The 19,561-nt window shown below is 42.0% G+C and overlaps 1 protein-coding gene across 4 annotated transcripts in view; it reads right to left on the bottom strand.

Moving 5' to 3' along the window:
* Positions 1-17,904, bottom strand: part of col12a1a (collagen, type XII, alpha 1a) — a 57,213-nt gene extending 39,309 nt beyond the window's left edge. For 3 of the 4 annotated variants that reach the window (XM_035948872.2, XM_035948871.2, XM_023271875.3), the window contains exons 1-14: positions 17,725-17,904; positions 16,278-16,383; positions 12,535-12,651; positions 12,287-12,430; positions 11,614-11,667; positions 10,096-10,359; positions 9,838-10,002; positions 9,416-9,589; positions 8,881-9,171; positions 8,132-8,734; positions 7,151-7,429; positions 6,787-7,062; positions 6,430-6,702; positions 1,426-1,695 (exon numbers count right to left, since the gene is read on the bottom strand). In XM_035948872.2, coding sequence (XP_035804765.2) covers positions 1,426-1,695; positions 6,430-6,702; positions 6,787-7,062; positions 7,151-7,429; positions 8,132-8,734; positions 8,881-9,171; positions 9,416-9,589; positions 9,838-10,002; positions 10,096-10,359; positions 11,614-11,667; positions 12,287-12,430; positions 12,535-12,651; positions 16,278-16,347 — 2,980 coding nt within the window. In that variant the 5' untranslated portion in view covers positions 16,348-16,383; positions 17,725-17,904. The remainder of the gene's footprint in view (positions 1-1,425; positions 1,696-6,429; positions 6,703-6,786; positions 7,063-7,150; positions 7,430-8,131; positions 8,735-8,880; positions 9,172-9,415; positions 9,590-9,837; positions 10,003-10,095; positions 10,360-11,613; positions 11,668-12,286; positions 12,431-12,534; positions 12,652-16,277; positions 16,384-17,724) is intronic. The other variant, XM_023271876.3, reaches the window with a different exon arrangement.
* Positions 17,905-19,561: the final 1,657 nt, after the last annotated feature.

Consider the following 19,561-nt stretch of genomic DNA (forward strand, 5'->3'; position numbering starts at 1 on the left):
TGAGGGAAAATGTAGGCTTTGGGTCTTGTTCAGATGGGAAATCTGTACTAAATGTGCGCTTAACCACCCATGTTTCCAATATACATTTGGAAATATAAGCAGCGTGGCTTTCCTGCTGGTAAGTAAACTAAACAGTAACACGCTTGGCTACCCCGCTGTCTTTCATCCAGATATCTGCTCAGTTTCCACATGCGTGTGAACCTAAATCTCACCAGATACTTCATGTTTCCAGAAGTATACATTAAACAGGCACAAATTTACATGATTGATCGTGTTTAGTTGGTGGGTTTAGGAGCCAGGCTTAGAGGTCCCGTGAATTTGAGCAAAGCCATAGTTCTCCTTTTTCCACCGTGTGTCCTTAGAGTGTTTCTTATTTTCAGAGCAGGAAGGGCAAGTGTGAACTGTCTGAGGCTTCGAAGCGAGCTGAGGAAAATATTCAGAATGCTCGACTTCAGAGGGAGGATTTTTATTAACGGAAAAAAGCCTCACATCCAAGTTTGCCGTGTATGGCTCGGCCCGCAGAGACCTGCGATTTGTATAAAGCACAAGAAAAGAGAGCAACAGATAGTGGGTGCGAAGTAAAGGAAGGAATGAGCAAGTGAACATTTAAGTCCACAAAGCCGCCTCGTGGTTGCATTTGGTGTGTATAGCACCTTTCTTGCTCGCCAGAATCAATAAACACTAATGATGGTTGGAAATATTTTTCCTTGAGCACATTCCACTTCACTAACTGGTGGACAAAATCCCTCCCAACTGGTGCAAGTTTCCGCTCAATGTGCTTTTCTCATCCAAGCATGAGTGCAGTCTAACAAGGGAGAGGCCGGTGTCTATCTGTTCTGCATCTCCCATGGAAACGGTGTGCAGGTGTGTTGGACATGACATCACCTTTACACATATATATAACACACATGCACAGTCTTTAAGATGTGCGTGTGAAGCCTCCATATCCTTGATGGCTCAGATGAATGCCAGCAGCTATGACGTTATCTGTAGGCTCAACGGAATGAGCAGTAAGTGTTGCTGACAGATCCCTATTTCAACACAAAAACCTTCAAAATGGAACTTTCAAACAGTATTTCCAGGATAATTTTCAAACCAGCGTCATTGCCACAAATTGCTTAGCAATGATCTCCTAAACTGTATTTGTATTCATCTAAACCTGCAATCTTTGTTTTTAGAAAGATCTATTACACTATGAAAAATCAGAGCAGCTGTCCCTTCGTGGTCATAAAGCTTTTATGCTTTTACAGTTGTAAAGTTGCATCACACGTATTTCACACTTTCTAGGTATCCCCACCATTTGAGAAACTCCAAAAAACATTAAGTGAAGAAAAGGGGAAAAAAAACTGAAAAATGCCAAGAAAAAGAAAGAAACAAAAAACGGACAGGGGAGTAAGTGTGTAATGGAAGAGTAAAATGACTTACTATCTGTGGTTTCCTCTCCAACCAGTGGCTGACCCTCTCCATGGCCATAGATGGCATACACAGACACCTGATAGCGTGTCTCTGGGGTGAGCCCGTCCAGAACTGTGGCGGTGGTGCCTCCTGGAACTGTCTTTTCCCCAGACTCCTCGCTGAACAGAGACTTCCACAGGATGCGGTACTGACGGACGTTACCCGGAGCCGCGGCCCAAGACACGCCAAAACTGGTGTCAGTGACGTCTCTGGTCACTAAGTCTCTGGGTGAGCCGAGCTCTGTGGTTTAAAGAACAGAAACAGCATTACACACAAAAGTAGATCAGCCAGTGTGTAATGGACATGGAAACAGAGAAGTAAATACCGCTACTCAGTAAGTAAGCATTTTCCTTGTTTACATTTGCTTTGGTGCATAGTAAGTGGACTAAGATGATGGTGTTATTGTTAAGGTAGAAATAGACTCTAGGCTTTCCAGCCCAGTGATAGCTTTGTCCAGATGGTGTGTGTTTCTAATGCAGATAGATGAAGATTTGAGGAAGTGAGCGAGACACAGAAATGGACAAAACAAACAACCCCGGTGATAAACCTCTAACAATCACTCATCTGTCTGAGCTTTAACCCCTCAGGATCTGTGGAACCTGATTTTCTGCCTTCATACTACGAGACGGTTGGAAAATTTTCTGCAAAACTAATCACATATCCTCAGCACCTCTCCCAGCAGCACTTTAATTTTCCATTGAAACAGAGGAAACCCAATCCACAAAAGTGTGTCTGCTACAATTGCAGATGTTGCGCTCTCCCTTTCTCTCCTTCGGCCCACTTGTCCTCGGAGACCATCATGAAAGGAGAAAGGCGCAGAATTGCAGCGTAGGGAATTTTGTGGTGGTGTTTCGTGCTAAGCAGCGAGCACATGCTTGGCTGTGAGGGATACCCATGTTGAGATGGACTCAGGGGTCTGGCTGCCATATAGAGGAGTTGGATCTACCACAAGAGGATGGGCTGCCACGTATAGCTTCCCACACAACCTCCGGGATCCTGATCCTCATTCAAGCTCCTAAACCCTACATGCCAGCAGCTAATGACGATATAATCATAGCCGAGCAGTGCAGCTGGGTGGTCTCACTCAAACCTCATTCATCAAACCTCACCAAATGAAGCTTCATAAATAAAAAAAGGGAACTCGCAAAGAATGAAATGCAGCACATCTACCACAAAAGAAATGCACAAGGATTTAGAAATGTTAGGGCGACAGATGGACACAGCGGATACCTTGTTGCCTATGTGTCCTTCTCAGCATCCATCCATTCCAGATGAACTGGAAACTGATCTGAACAGAAATAACAGCAGCAGCTGAGCCTGCCAAGCAGAGCGATCTGCAGCTTGAGAGCAGAGGCCACTTATCAAGAGTAATGGCCACAGCCACAGACTAATTAAGCGTTCCAGATTTTGGAGGACCATGAAAACAGTATAGCCCACTTATAAATACCCGGATCATTCCATCAAAAGGGTTATCTCTGCCAAGCACACAAGCAAGCGGATGAACTTGACTGACTTTTCCGGCTGTGTGTGAACCAAGGGCGAAAGGATCACAAGATAATGATTTCTGCAGACAGTGGCTCACTTTTCATCAGTACTTGCAGACAAGCTTAAGAGAAGGAGCTGCTCCAAGAAGAAAAGCACACATACATGAAACACATGGTCTACAGACTGAGCAAAATCTGTGCAGCAACGCAGTAAATATCCATTCATTCAATCGGTTTTTCAATGCCAAATTTTCTTTCAAAAATATGTGCACATTTTGCTGCATTGTTTAAATTACAGTGTTGTTGTTTTTTTTTAATAACATTTCACCCTCTTCATATTGCATCCTACCCATCAAGTCGAGGGACTCTCAAACTAAGCTCTGGTACGAAGGGCAGCTCACAAATTCCCATTAAAGCCTCACCCACGTCTCTAGAAAACCACGTATGACACAACTGAAGATCATCTAAGAGATTTTCTGAAGGGCATGTGCTGACATAACCTTCACATCCGCAGCCAAAGATGTCTAAAGCTTGCAAATATAAATGAGTGCACTTGAGAATAAAACAATCATAGCAGCTGGCAGGAAAAATGCGCATAAAACACTACCAGCCTCACAGCACTTTTTACTTCTGCATGACTTGAAAAATCACATTAGACCAGTGCGTATCCTCATCCAAAAGTGATCGGGTATAATCATTTGGATCTCAGTACAAAAATGTTGTTTAATACTTAGACTAAGCTTGGACATACTCAGTCTTGTTTTCTCTGTAAAATTCTCTGAAAATCACTCCAGGAAATACACTGCTCCTTCAAAGTGCCATCTAAGCACTGGTACCCAAATTCAAACTTCCCTCACTTTATTGCTCTTGGTTCACTAAGAAATACACATCAGGCACCAAGATGAATCCTTCAGTGTCTGTTAGCCAAAAAGGTCTTCCGTCCCTGGCCTGTTACCTCAAAGGACCTTTACAGTGTTCGAGAAAAACAGTCTGGCAAACACTACTGAAGGAGGCTGGCACTTCCAGAAAGTAGCCAGAGGCACCACCTTAAGAGGGAATCAAACCAAGATGTTACTATTCCACCTGGTGATGTGCTGCTCTCAAAGTTAAAGATAAAAAAAAAGAACCCAGTGCCATATGTGAAATGATCTGAGGTGTCATTCAAGCAGTATTTAAGAATAAGGTATAACTACTGCTTTGGGCTTTGAACATTTGACCTCTCAGTTATTGGCTGAGACTTTTTATCCACTAGGCCACCCTTAGGCATCGTGGTTCATATTTTGAAGTATCCCTTTTTCCTTTTTGTTTTTCTCATCCTCTCCCTCTCTGTCTCTGCCTGTCCTTTGCCCCACCATGGAGGAAGACGAACAGACAGTTCTCTCTGAGACCAGACAGACAGCTCATCCAGCTTTCAAGGTACTCTTAGGTAATATCTTCCACATGTTCCTCTTCTTAAGTAAATAATTTTGCCATGTTTTGTGTCTAATATTCACATCTGGGACGTCCATCTAAACATCCCCTGTGACGCCTTCTCTCTGTTCCTACTGACTCATTTCAGGTTGTTATAATTCTGCTCAAGACTCCTGTATTGGCCACCATTCCCTGTGAGCCACAAGGGAGGCCTTTGTGCAGGTCTCTGTCTTCCAGCTCTCGCCTACATGGACTCCACAGAGTGGATCACTCGAAAAGAGTGGCGCTCCTAACAATGAGATCAGTGTTATGGCATGCTGACATCATGACAGTTTAATAGAGATGGCCAAACAAAGTGCTGTGTCATGAAGCTTTTTCCTGTGGGGGTGTGTGGCTGATGACAGCTCAGATTTGACCTGTGGAAACCAACTCTGTAATCAAAGCCATACTCTTTGGTCAATGTGGGAACAACGAGGGGGGGAAAAAAGGAAAACCATAGCAAAGAGAATGTTCTTCCTTTTCACATGTCACTCTCCAAAATATAAACAAACATGTGTTATTGAAGTGGTAAATTCAAAATGGAAAATTTGTTTATAACTTCAGAACACAAAATAAATTGAAGTCCTCTTATTCAATCTGTACAGATTGATGTGGTCTGCAATAGATGACTGTATTAAATTCAGATACACCCAGAAATGTAAGCAGGCAACATTAAGAGGCAAGAAATCCACTCTCTGTATTACACTAAACAGAACAGCTTTGATCTGTCTGTCCAGTTCAGGTTGAGAAAAACTTGGACATGATGAAAGACAGCCACCAATGCCATTTTCTTCTTGGCACTCAAAACGATGAATTAAACACTGTCCCATTTTTTTCTTCTTAATGCACAAAAGTCCCTCTCTGATCTGTAAGCACCCGAAAAAAAGCTGATAACTGAAACCAGCCAAGCCTTATTTCTTTTATGCCCCTTCACTGACAGTTGAGCCACAACAGCAATGCATTTTATCTGACCACAAGCATCATTTAATCATCTTTAAACCAAGCAAATGATTTTACTGTACAATCCAATTCAGAAGTTAACATATGCAGCATAACATCCCCTTTTCAATATTCTGCTGAGAAAGTTCTTCTGGTTTTATACCTATTTAATTAGTTTTGCAGTCACTGACATTCTCCTCAGCAGGATGCAGTACCTTTGTTGTTGACCCCCACCAGATCTAAGAACTTCTTCCTTTCACTCTCAAAAAGGATCTCTTTAACTTAATTTCCTGTGGCATGTCAGAAATCAACTGGAGACCTGCCTTGTTGTGTCTTCTATAGCACTGCCCACAGCTGCTGATTATTGACTTATGCCAGATGAGCTAAACTGACAGGCAGCGATTAGAAACAATTATCTATAGATAGAATGACATAGTCTCTGAGATTCATTACAAAATACCCTCCCCCCCATATGTCTTATAAACCGCTGTAAAACAATAAATCAAGTCCCAGCCGGGCCAAGATGTAAATGTATTACCAGGCAGGCATATGGCTCTCAAAGTCTGCTCGAAGTCATTCCATAAGTTTTCTAGGTTTACAAGCATTCCACACCCACTTCCATCCCTCTGCCTTCATGGGCGGCAAAGCCACCCTAACCTACAGACCGTGCCAGAAGAATTACATCAAGCGCCACATTCCGTCTTTTCCTCACCAACCACAAGTCATATACTCGACCGGTCTTGCGAAGTAAAAGCACAAACTTCCAAAATTCTGATCTAGTCGCCTGTGAGAAATTCCAGATGCTACATTCTTGTATGGACTTCAAGGAGGGAGGGAGACAAATGACCTAATTTCAGCAGTTTTACACCATACAGGAGTTTGAAAAGCTGGACATACTAAACAACAATATTTCCCTAAATGTGCTTGTCTAAACCTCTGAGGTTTCTTGAAAAGAAACAACACAGTAATGTATTTGTCTACTCAGCAGTACTCTCTTGCTGTGTCCACAGCCACAAAGCATGCTTCACATTTCTGTCACACATTGGCCACAGATATAATCCTGCAATGCTTCAAAGGTTTCAAATGAGCAGTTCTCCCTTACCCTCTAAGGTGGTTCCTGTTCCCAGAAGAGGATCACCCAGACCAGAAGAATAGCGAGCGCTGACAAACAGCTCATATTCAGTGGCTGGTTGCAGGTTCTTCAGCAGAGCCTGGGTGGTATCTCCCTTGACAGATATCTCCTTCCTTTCACCTCCCTCGGCAGGTTTGAAGGCAATGCGGTACTGAAGGACGTTTCCGGGAGCAGCCTGCCAAGCCAGTTTCATTGTAGATATGGTCTCATCAAAGACACGGAGGTCACGAGGAGAGCCACGGACTGGAAGCAAAGACGAACAGATGAGAAAACTGATTCTGGTTTAATGCGGAGAAAATTTCACAACACTTCCTTTTGCTGACTCACCTTCCTTGGTAGTACCATCCACCTGCATCTCATCTCCTACACCAGTTGCATACTCAGCAGACACAGACACACGGTAGGTGGTGATGGGGAAAAGCTCCTGGAGAACGATGGTTGTCTCTGGTCCGATGGTTTGGGCCTGCAGTATCTCTCCTGTGCCACTTTTCGGGACATAGGACAGGTGGTACCTGATCACCGCACCTGGAGCTGCTTGCCATGACACCCTAAAACTGTTTGTTGTCTCCTCTGTCACTCGTAAGTTTCGTACGGTACCTTGCTCTGAAAAGGCAAGAACAGTAAAGCTAAATAAATATTCTCATTTTGACGGATGTAGTTTGACCACACCACATCAATGAAAATCTCTTACCTTCAAGAGTGGTCTCTTCCCCAGTCAAAGGGAAACTGTCTCCTTTATCGTACTGAGCGAAGACGTTGACTTCGTAGGTGGTGAGGGGGAAAAGGTGGGGAAGAACCGCTGTAGTGGTGTCACCAGCCACTGCGAGGGAAATGTAGTCTCCAGTGATATCTTCAGCCTTGCGGAAACGGACCAAGTAAGACAAGACTCTGGCAGCAGGAGCTATCCAGGTCGAGCGGAAGCTTCGGGAGGTGATCTCTGAGAATGTCAAGTCAGTGGGTGGAAGCAGACCTGAAAAACAAAGAATACTTGTTGAAAGTGTCTGTCTTTAAAAGACAGTGCACAAGCTCAGATCTCATCAGGTAAAAGTTGCATGTTGCATGCTGCACTGTAAATCTGTCAAATTTATGAGGCTACTGTACAAATGTTTCTGTTCTTGCTAACAAGTGTGGTGTGGTTTGGTGTCAAACAGTCACAGCTCCATTCTCTCTCAAAGCTGAATTGGCCCTTTGAATCAAAATTGCGGCCAAGTTGAGATAGCACTAACTGTTGTTCTAGTAGCTGCAGTGTTTTCAAACAGTAAGTGATAACAGATAGTGTGATAGAGCTCATTCGAGAAGCACGTATGTGGTTTTGTGGTATGTTTATTGGCATACTATGGAGAAGTGAGTTGATTAAATTTTGCCTGTGCCATGTCTGACAGCAATTTACAAAGTAATACCACTCTGTTTAGCTTTTTCTTGATTGCATTGGCTTTTTGCCATTGCACCTACTGCTAGCAATCTAGCCAAAATAGCCAGATGGCACAGTGTCTAATAAAATATAGCATGGGCCAGCATGAAGGTGCTAACATACGGTAATCATCCAAAAGAAAAGTAAATCATGACTCATGCCAAGAAGTTAAGGCAACATTAGGTGGCTGCACTCCAGGTCACAGTTAACAAGTTCAGATATTCTACTCCTTTTCTGTCCTCTAATCCTTTTTCGACTTACTTCTCTTTTTGATGTTGAGCAGCTCCTGTTCAATCCTCAGACAGATGGACTGAGTCAGCTCCTTGGAGATCCTCTGAAAGGCATCAAAGTCCTCCACTTCATACACATGAGTGTCTGATGGTGGATTAGCAATGGCCTCCAGCTCTGACCTCACCGCATCCTTCACACCAACGGCAAAGATCTCCACATCGATATTCCTCAAGTTGGTGGCTGCATCCTTGAAAGAGTCAGATGACTTTCCGTCTGTGATCAGGACCATGACACGGGGGACATTCTGTCTCGCTCCACGAGCCTGGATAAAGATCTTCTCTCGGACGTAGGTCATGGCCTTGCCAGTATTTGTGGAACCACCACGATAGGGGAAGGTGCGTACAGCTTTGACTACAGCACTAATGTCATGGTGGGTGTTGAGGGCAAACTCAGTGTGTGGATCACGACTGTACTGGACCAAACTGATCTGGACCTTGCCGGGTCCAATGTCAAAGGAATTGACCAGAACCTCCAAGAAGGCACGGACTTTGGCAAAGTTTTGTAATCCAATACTGTATGAGCCATCAACCAGGAGGACCACATCAGCCTGCACATCCACTCCCAGGGAGCATTCTTGAGAGAGACAAGAAATGATGGTTTAGTCTATAATTTAACAATTTTTCTACAATTACATGACTGCCAGGGAGTTACTGTGACTCTGTGACTTTTGGTATGTCTAGCATAAAGGTAAATTACACATGCACAATAAATCACCATACCTGTTGACACCTTAACAGGTTGGGTCTTCTCCATTGCCATGATGGGTTCACTGGGAGTCAGACCTTTGAGGGCGTACAAGGTGATCTCATACTCAGTCTCAGGGGAAAGGTCACGAACATTGATGGATGTCTGCATGGGTCCAATGTACAGCTCTTGGCGCTTCATTCCAGGCAGCATGGGAACCAGGGTGAGCTTGTAGCCTGTGATCTCTCCCAAGGATGCATCCCATGTCACCCTCATTGACTTAGATGCAATTTCGGTGACCTGCAGGTTAGCGGCGGGCTCCACCACTGAAAATAATTGCAGGAAACAAGAAAATAATTTGTTGGAGAGTTAAACTTTTAAGAATGGCTCTCAGATGTACCATCCCAATTATAACTGCAATGATTCCACAATTAAGTGATTGATTGTCCACTTCTAAAACAATCACCAATAATGAAAAACCTTGATAATCAATCAATCAATCAATTCCAGCACTTTATATGCAAACTGCACAACCTTATATGCTGACTTAATAAATATCATGTGACTCACTTTCTTCTCCGCTGACCAACGAGCTGAGCTGATCATCAACACCGGAGCATACTTCTCCAATGATACTTTTCTGTACTTCTTGAATCTGATCAAAGTTGGGCACGTTATACACATGTTTGCTGTGAGGTGTGGAGGCCATTTCCCTGAGCTCGTCCTCATCTGCTCCTTTGATACCTGAGTGGGAAAATGTACAACAGCACCAGTAACTCTTATGTTCTTACAGCCTGCTTGACAGATGTGTCAGACTGTTGACGGTTTTATATTAGTGCTTATGACAGAAAAAACAACCGTATTTCATGTTTTCTGAGTCAAATACAGATTTAACAATGAGCAATCAATGGAAAACTAAATAGCTTCCAAGAACAGGCAGACTTTCACATGGGAGAGCACAATTCAACAAAACACTGAATAATAAACCGTACCTAGAACAAATATTTCCACTCCAATGTTCCTAAGTCTTTTAGCATACTCCTCCACTGGGTCTTGGGATTTTCCATCAGTGATGATCATGGCTACCTTTGGAAAACTTTTCCTGGATCCAGCTGCCTCAGTGAAGATGTTTTTCAGCAGGTAATCTATGGCATCACCTTAAAAAAGAAGTATATATAAAAATGTAAATACTTTGCATAACAGTATTTAAACCCTTTAATTTCTCCTTCTCCCTCTGATAAGCACATTACCTGTCATAGTATTCCCTCCTTTGTACGGCAGCGAGTTGATGGCTTGGAGCAGGTCTCCTCTCCTGGTGTAACGGGTGAGGGGGAACTCTGTGCGGGTGTCTGTGCTGTACTGAACCACAGCCACCCGAGTTTTGTCCTCTCCAATGTCAAAAGCCCCTGCCAGCGCGGCAATAAAACTACGGATGTGTTTAAAATTTTCTCTGCCAACACTCCATGAGCCATCTACCAAGAAAACCAAGTCTGCGATTGCACTGACCGAACACTCTGGGGAAAGGCAGTGGAAAAATAAAACCAGTCAGTTAAGAGCAGAACCATAAATCAATCAGAAATTATGTAACATATTTTTGATTGATTCAGATTAGAAAGCGGAGCTTGGGTTTTACTAGTGGTTAATGACAAGTGTAAAAAGTCAGCAAGCAGGAAACCACATGTTTTATGTCTCAAATTGAACCAATCTCATTTTCAAAAAAGTGCCAATAAAGGTACGGCAGCAGGTCTTGGAACCATATTTGACATTGGCCTATTTTTTTCTGTCGGTCTAAATAGAATCACAGCCTTGACAGTTACTTGGAAGGCTGAGAGATATGCATTCTGACATCAAAGGAAAAATCAGCAGATGCCAAACAGTGGGCTGGTATAGTAATCCCAGCAGACGGAGGCAAAAATGTGGCTTTGTAGACTAAACATTCTGCAGAGGTTCCACCAGCAATGTTCACTTTTATACTTTCAAACCCACTGGGCTTTAAATCATCGATGAAATTTTCTGGAACATTTAAGATGACTCTTTTGGAATAATTGGCTGGGCTTATGTGGATGGACTTTAATCCTCATTCCCCCTGGTCTCATTGACTCTGACTTCTATTCCTCGCATCTCTTAAGCCCCACTCTCAAAAGGACATTTTTTTGTCGAAACGCTCTGACCTAATGTTGAATAATGATAGTTTCAGGAGTAGGAGTTTAGTCAAACTATTTGGGTGGTTGTGGAAGACTTTATAAATGTTTAACTAAGCATTTCAGTAAATCTGGAAGCGTGGTTATAGTTTTCCAATCATCAAGAATGTCCTTCTGTCACTCACCACAGACGGGTCTCATGACATGAACAGAGGACAGTTGACATCTTATTAAGAGCCATAACTCATCTTTAAACAGTTAAAAGGGATAGAATTTGCTTCTAGGTTGACATCATCGGTTGACAACCCCCTCCTGCTCCTCTTCTCTCAATGACACATAACAGAACCTTTGTCTCTTGCTTCAAGGCTTCCTTTCCTTTTTTTCTTGATGCACCCCCTGGTTTCAATTAAAGGAACCAATGTGTGCCTTCCCAGTCACTGTCAAAACCCTGTCTGCCTAACCAGTGACAGCCCCAACCAAAGGTAAAATGTATGACTAACCAGATTATTCCATGGGAAAAAAAATCATCATGATGACATTCGTGATGGGGAAAAAAATATGTTTTAAAAAAGTTGGAAAACCCTGTGCAGTTCAGATTTTGGTTGGCATCACGGTGAACATACTCACTCATTGCATCTGACTGTGGCCTCCTGACTCGTCCACTGGTGTTACCGGACTGGACTGAAAACACAGGAAACACTTGGTGAGTTAGCGCAGCACATTGCCACCCCTGATTCACTGTGTACTTTTTCATAGCGGAAAAAGGCAAGAAAATCAACACATCATAAAAAGCTGGTGCGCAGGAACAAAACCGCATGCACACAAACACAGAACTTTGTTCTGCATTAGCTATAAACAGTGAGCAGTTCAAGAGCCAGTAAACAGATGTGAGTTCTCCCCATTTTCCTACATATTTTGTGGCTGGATAGAAATGGGTTCTAGCATATTATATGATTAAAATTTATCTCTGTTGCATATGTTATCAGTGAATATAGTGTATTTCAGTGGTTCCCATTGTGATTTTACTTTCTGCTGTCCCACTAAAGGGCATCAGCATATAAATGAATTTCTAGAAATCAATAAAAAAGATAAAGAACAGCATTCATGGACAGATTTCTGACTACATAAGTACATCTTATGATTACACACTTGCACTACTTTGGCATTACAAGAGAATACAATAGTATTAATTCATGTAAAATAAATCAAAGGAGTGCTACTAAAAGCACGTTATTGTGAAAAAAGTATAAATATACCATAAAGACATCTGAAAATATCCAAACAAACCACATTTACTTACTAGTCAGTTGTCCAAAGATGGGGATGCTCTCCTCAGACCCATCATAAGAGTTTATGGACACTGAATAGTCCAGGTCAGGGGTCAGATCAGTGATGGAGGTGGTAGTGGTATAAGCATCCAAGGTAAAATCTCTGGTCGGTTCATCTAAGGAGAGGAAATCTAGAAGTTATAAGCTGTTTGGGTGCAGTGTATGCATAAACTGTTTCCATATGTGCTAGTGGTTTAAGAACACCAGCATAAGTACTGACCTGCATCTGATACAACTTGTATTCTGAAGCCCTCTATCCTTGATGAGGGCCTTGCCCATGACATTTCCACTGTGTTCTCATTTAGAATTTTAAATTTCAAGTCTGACGGCGGTTCCACTGCAAATAAAAGATGAAACACTGTTATTCACAATACATGCAAAGGCGTGTAAAAGTATGGTTGTATTTCTGAGCAAATCAGGCATTTTTTTAATCAAGCATTCACATGAATCCCAACGACAAACACTTCATGACTGAAGTGGACTTGTTCGTTGTTGGGGGCAGACACACAGCACTGACGTCCGTTTGTGAGGGTGAGAAACACGTGACAACAATGAAAAAGTGTGAGAAGCCATTTTGGATCAAAATGGCACTTGTTTGAGTTGCCCAACCGAGATGGCCAGCAACTCAAGCACTGGCAAACACATCATGTGCACGACTCCACGCAAACTCTACCACAGTGCAAACAATGAGTGAACCATCCAACACATGCTAAGTGCAGTCATCACAACGCATGCCTCAACCTCATTCTAAACTGCTTTTATGATGGAGCTGAGCTCAGTATTACAAAAACACAACAGTGACTTCATTCTCAAGTTACTGATTATACAATGGAATCAAGCTTGCCATATAGTTGTTGTGGTAACTCTTGACAAAATTGAACACCATATGTTATATATACATTGTATATAAACATATTTCAGAGACATAAAGTGGTTTGTGGTTTATTTGGTTAAGACTCTTTACACAAGTGAGTGGCACACATCCATTGCAAACCTTTTAAAAAGAATACACAATTCGTCGCCGGAGACTCTTGTGTACTTTTTCAATGGCAGCAAAATGCACAAGAAGGTATGAGAGAACAAGACTTCTTTAGACAATCAAATGTACTGGAACAGAGGAAAGTGTGTATATTAAAATAAATACAAGGACACATATACAGTGTGACAAGACCACGCATCTTTACATTGAGCTGACTTGATCACAGCGTCATGCATCATGTACATGAGAAAGTTGTTTGACTCAACAACTTTGATTGACTGGACAGTAGTTTTCCATGTACAGTTGGGACCACACAGACAGAGATGACAAACATATTTTAGAATGATATTCTTTGTTACGTTTGGTAGGCTGCACGTGAAGTAAAGGGGTTATGATATGACATTTAGTATGTGGAATTTACATGCATAAAAGACACATTAAAATATTTGAAGAGCTAAAAATTGAAGTGCAGGTTACCTACTGTTAATAAAAGTTCACATTATCAGATCTTAATGTATTTATTAGGAATCAAACTACAACCTCGATATATTGCATGCGTCGCAGAAAGTCCTATTATGGGGTAAATTGGTATTTGATGACAAAAATACTCAAAATGAATAATGCAAAGACAAGAGAGAAGATGTAATTAATTTGTGAGAAAATTCAAGACGTTAATAGGGTTAGCACAGCATACTTGGCACTGGCTTGTAGTGCTTCATCAAGCACTAATTCATCCACAGTGATACCAGTGGTAACCATGATGAGGATGATGTCAGGTTAAGTGAGCATGCATTCGTCGGCAAGAGCTCTGCCGTATGGGTGCTGTTAAAAGAAGTGCCATGAGAGGCAAGAATATCATTGTAAAATACACTATGAGGAGGAAGCCATAGCTTGGGACACACTGAATGCACAGGCAGATGACAAACAGGAGCCCGCCAAATATTGAAAAACTGGGATTGGAGGATCACCAACCTGGCACATCAACTCAAGGAGCCCCGATGGGCCGTGTTTCCAACCATTTCTCCGAGAGTACTCATCTCCAACACCAAATGAGGGTACGGGGGGTATAGAGGTGCGTGTTTGTGTGTGGGTGCAGGGATGTGTAGCGATGGATGACGGATTGAAAAAGCCGGTAAAAAATCTTTTAGGTGGGTCTTGAGTTGCATGAAACGCCTGCCGATGTTCATGGTCTGAGCATGTTGTTTCAATCTGTTATGATTTCCTCAACCGTATGGCCTTCTGGTTTTAAAATACACTTGCGGAACAAAGGTGGCTTTGTCAAAATAACAATCTCTGGCTTGTAGTTTGGACCTTGCGGTCGCTTTTGTTATATGGATGTCTGTCCCATCAGCTCCTAATAAAGGACACCTCTGGCTCTCAGGGGCCAGAGTCTGGCTACTGTTGTGTTACCTCAGTCTCCAGTCACCCAGCCAGCAATCCTGACCTGAGCGACTGCCAGGAGGAGAGACCAAGAGGAGGAGGAAAAAACACTGACTCTCCCCAAAGAGGCAGGACAGATGCCAAAGTAATTCCACAACATGTGCTGACATTAAACATTACTGCATATTAACTTTCCATATGTCTTGCAACTCAGCATTTCTGCGAATGCCCGCAAAGAAGCCCGAGAAAGGCTCTTGGTCTTTGTGCTGTCTGAGGATTAATTTGCTATTCTCGTATTTCATCTTTCCATTCCGTTAGCGGAGATATGTGAGAGTAGACTCCTCTCACCATGCAAGAGAGCTTTCAAAATGGAAAAAAAAAAGAATCAGAGGTTTCCATACCATATTTCCATATTTGTTCATTATTTTAGATTGAATGTTTGCATTTGATATGACATTGAGTCATTTTCTGTCAAAACTGCTGCTGCTAAAACAGACTTTTAACCGTGTATGACATGTTAGTTCTCGTGACATGTTCGGCAAAAGCATTTAACTTCATCTGAGATGTATTGTATGAGCATAAAATCAGAGTTGGAAAGGAAAAAGCGCAGCGTTTCAATTTCTAATCACTTGCATTTTCCTTGGATATTTCCATTTATTGGACTTCCTACCCACAAAATTACACTACTCCATCTGTACAACAACACTGAGAATAAGACAATACTTCTGAATGGGCGCTGTCAGTTTCAATTGTTTCAGCAAATTGATCGTGCTACTTTATACACTACATTTAGCCATTTCAACGTTAAGTTTATTCTTTCTGATGTATTTTAAATGACTCCACTATTACTGTGTTACTGCTGTATGACAAGTCATTTAATGATTTTAAATGCTGTTTTACTTTGTGCTGCAACCATTCAAAAACCATTGCAAAGAAGGTACATAGATTTACAAGATCCAACTACAACCTTAACATAATCATAATAAGGTTAAAAAAAATATGTGATCTAGCACTTTAGGGCTTAATTACCAAAGACTTGGCAGTTTCCTTATTTTTTGCTTAGGAAAAAGTGCAGAGGCTTGCCATCATAAAACGGGAACAGCAACAGCCCCGCTAAAACGTTTATGGGGAAACACTAGCCATGAAATGACTTTTATTCTGCTCTTAGTATATGCCCTGCTATTTAGTGCATTTAATTAGAAATTGGAAATGAAATAAACTTTACTGTGCTTGGTTTGTTCCATTTGCCAAACGCAAATGAGAAAATTGCTCCTGAAGTATCAGTTAAAACCATTTAAATTACAGCCTAAATGGGATGTGGGCTTTGGATTACACATCAAAGCCTGTAACGAGTCCTGATAGACACATCCGACAAAATAAGCTACAAATGAGGGATAAAAGCAGGACAGTCATTAAGGAATCAGTCACATAGTCAAATAGCATACACATGAAACAGGAATAACTTTATTCAGTTTATCAGTACATCAGTTCCTGCAACATAATTAACCAGAGGAGATAAAAGGTGAAAGGAGAGGGTGAGGAAATAAAGAGACAGGAGTGGGATAGAGTATGTAAGTGTGGTGAGACCAGGTGGTTTCATTTACCTTGAGCATCTATGGAGGACAGCAGGGCTGCAAAGAAGGCAGCCGTGGCCAGTGATAGCCCTATCTTCATGTTTGGTCCTAAAGGATCAGCAGCGCATCAATCAGACTGAGGACAAAGACAGAAAAAGAAGTGTTGAAGCTGCACATCTCACATTGTTGTGTGCTGCAGAATTTGCCTTTAACTAGAATTACATAATCTATACGCACCCTGCACTGCGCACCTGAGTTAGGGCTTTTAAAAACGTGAATCCGGACTGACAGCTTTAATTATTTAACCACCACTTTACATCATGACGACAAATACAGCAAGATCCATCTGGACTAACTTACACAATGAGTGCCACACCTTGCTGCCTGCCTTCGGCTGACGCCCATACCCTGAGGTACATACTTTGCACCAAATAACACTCTGTAGGTATTTAGTTAATGAGATATTGAAAAAAAAAAACCAAAAAAAAACCATTTAGACATGCTGTTTGATTTTCAGATGCACTAACTGGAAATTTACTGCTTTCTGGTTGCTTTGATCATTTTGCCAGCTGGATGTGCAGATCACTACATGTACCTGGGATTCTTACTAACATTTACCCTTCAGGGATGGAGGCTGATGGAGCTTAAAAGGTCCCAAAAAACTCAGTCTGTGATAGTATAAGCGACCTATTGGTTAGGGTGATGTATTTTGATTGATAAAATGGCAGTGTGGATTTCAGTTGCAGCTGAGTTTTTGTAGAAATATATATTTTTGGACACTATTTGGAGTCTCCCAAACACATCTCTTTGATTAGATTTCTTTCTTTATTTCTAATTTAAAGGGACAATGGCTTTTACGTGGACTCACTGGCATCTGTAAATTGACTTAAATATGATTTTTTTTTTTTTAAAGCAAATATTAATTCCACTTATGGTTAGAACCCAGAGCTTTTCACAAAGGGATAAGGAGACCCCATCCACTCAATACACAGCAGTCTGAGCTCAGCTTAAGTATCCACAGTCTGTGCGCCCCGCCTGGTGCACAAGCAAGAACACTGCAGCTACAGGGGCCGAAATGAGTCTCTTGGCCCCTCGGACATAAGGGGCTCATCTAATCAAAATTACCAGATTAAGTTTAAACCACAACAGATACGCCAGATCTGCAGCTCCACCACTGCCTGGCTGCATCTTACAACTCCTGTAGGCGCATTTCCATTCAGCTCAATTCAATTACAAAAAGTGATCCAACGTTTGATGTTGAAATTTTAGTTAATAATTTTTGTTAAACAAGTTAAACAAGTACTTTTCATCTAAAATATGCATCTAAATTGCAGTGATCAAAACGCACCATGGTAGACAAATGCGTAAAAATGCAAATAATTCCCAAATTTCACGCAAAAAAAAAGATGAGTTCTTCTCATTATTTAAAGTTTCAGAATAACAGTTTCTTACTGTAAATAAAAGCTTTGGTACTCACCTATTCAAGTCCTCCCAAAAGTGAACGGACCAAACTTGAGAGCAGCCTGTTTGAAGCCTCCCCCTCTGGAAAGTAAGAGAAGTTTCAGGAGCTGCGGCTGGACCCCTCTCTGCTCTCTCTAGCTACTGGAAGCTCCGCCAGCAGATGTCCAAGGAGGAAAAGCCTCTTTCCAAGTGGGAAGAATCTTTCCACCATCGGCTACTTAATAGGGGGGCAGTTCCCAACTCTCAATTTACCATCAGACGGGCTTCTTACGAAAGCTCTGTCTCTCTCTTGATGTATGTCCCCCGCTAAGAGCGACCCGGTGTTTGGAAATGACATATTTTCTCTACCCTCCTCTGCATTCATTTGGTTTGGCTATCTAATGAGTTTCCAGTTTCAATGCAACTTCACAAAACACAGTGAGAGGGGAAGTGTTTTATTTGCGCAACAGGCAAACATATCGAATTTATTTACTCTCACGTCAGCTGGAATTAAAGTGGATTTTGTCGCTTTGTAAACAAAGAATCTCTTTGTGTTTGGACATGGCTGTTTTCCCACAATTCACCCGAGATGCTTAAAGAAACAAAGCTACGAGGGGTCACTTATTAGAGGTTAAGTTTAAAGTATGTTCGTGATGTGCAGCATCAGTGGAAAATTTGCCTTGGCTGGGAATGACAGTGTTTGAGGGGCAGCTTGTTCTGCTGCCACAATGGAAGGATTGTGGTGCCCTCTAGTGGCCGAAATAAAAACATACAGGAGGCACACTATGGAAACAGTGGCAGAAACCAATGTAGTCTGATAAAAAGAACGACTTTACATAGGAGTAGATTTAAAGGGCGATGCAGGAGACACACTACCAGCCAAAAGATTGGACACACCTTCTCATTTAATGTTTTTTCCTTATTTTCATGACTATTTCTATTGTAGATTCTCACTGAAGGCATCAAAACTGTGAATGAACACATATGGAATTATGTAGTAAACAAAAAAGAGTGAAACATGTCAAAACATTTTAGATTCTTCAAAATAGCCACCCTTTACTTTGATTGATGCTTTGCACACTTTTGGCATTCTCTCGATGAGTTTCATGAGGTAGTCACCCAACTGGTTTTTCAACAGTCTTGAAGGAGTTCTCAGAGACGCCAAGTACTTGTTGGCCCTTTTGCCTTCACTCTGTGGTCCATCTCATCCCAAACCATCTGGATTGGGTTTAGATCAGGTGACCGTGGAGGCCAGGTCATCTGACACAGCACTCCATCACTCTCCTTCTTGGTCAAATAACCCTTACACAGCCTGGAGGTGTGTTTGGGGTCATTGTCCTGTTGAAAAATAAATGATGGTCCAACTGAACACAAACTGGATGGGATGTCATGTCGCTGCAGGATGCTGTGGTAGCCAGCTGGTTCAATGTGGATTCAATTTTGAATAAATCTCCAACAGTGTCACCAGCAAAGCACCCCCACACCATCACACCTCCTCCACCATGCTTCATGGTGGGAACCATGCGTGTAGAGACCATCCATTCACCTTTTCTGTGTCACACAAAGACACGGTAGGTGGAACCAAAGATCTCAAATTTGGACTCATCAGACCAAAGCACAGATTTTCACTGGTCTAATGTCCATTCCTTGTGTTTCTTGGCCCAAACAAATCTCTTCTGCTTGTTGCTTTTCCTTAGTAGTGTTTTTTAGCAGCTATAAAGGCCTGATTCATGCAGTCTCTTCTGAACAGTTTATGTAGAGATGTGTTTGCTACTAGAACTCTGTGTGGCATTTATCTGGGCTCTAATCTGAGGTATTTAACTTGCGATTTCTGAGGCTGGTGACTCAGATGAACTTACCCTCAGCAGCAGAGG

Source organism: Amphiprion ocellaris, chromosome 20 (genome assembly GCF_022539595.1).
Source record: "Amphiprion ocellaris isolate individual 3 ecotype Okinawa chromosome 20, ASM2253959v1, whole genome shotgun sequence".
Lineage (NCBI taxonomy): Eukaryota > Metazoa > Chordata > Actinopteri > Pomacentridae > Amphiprion > Amphiprion ocellaris.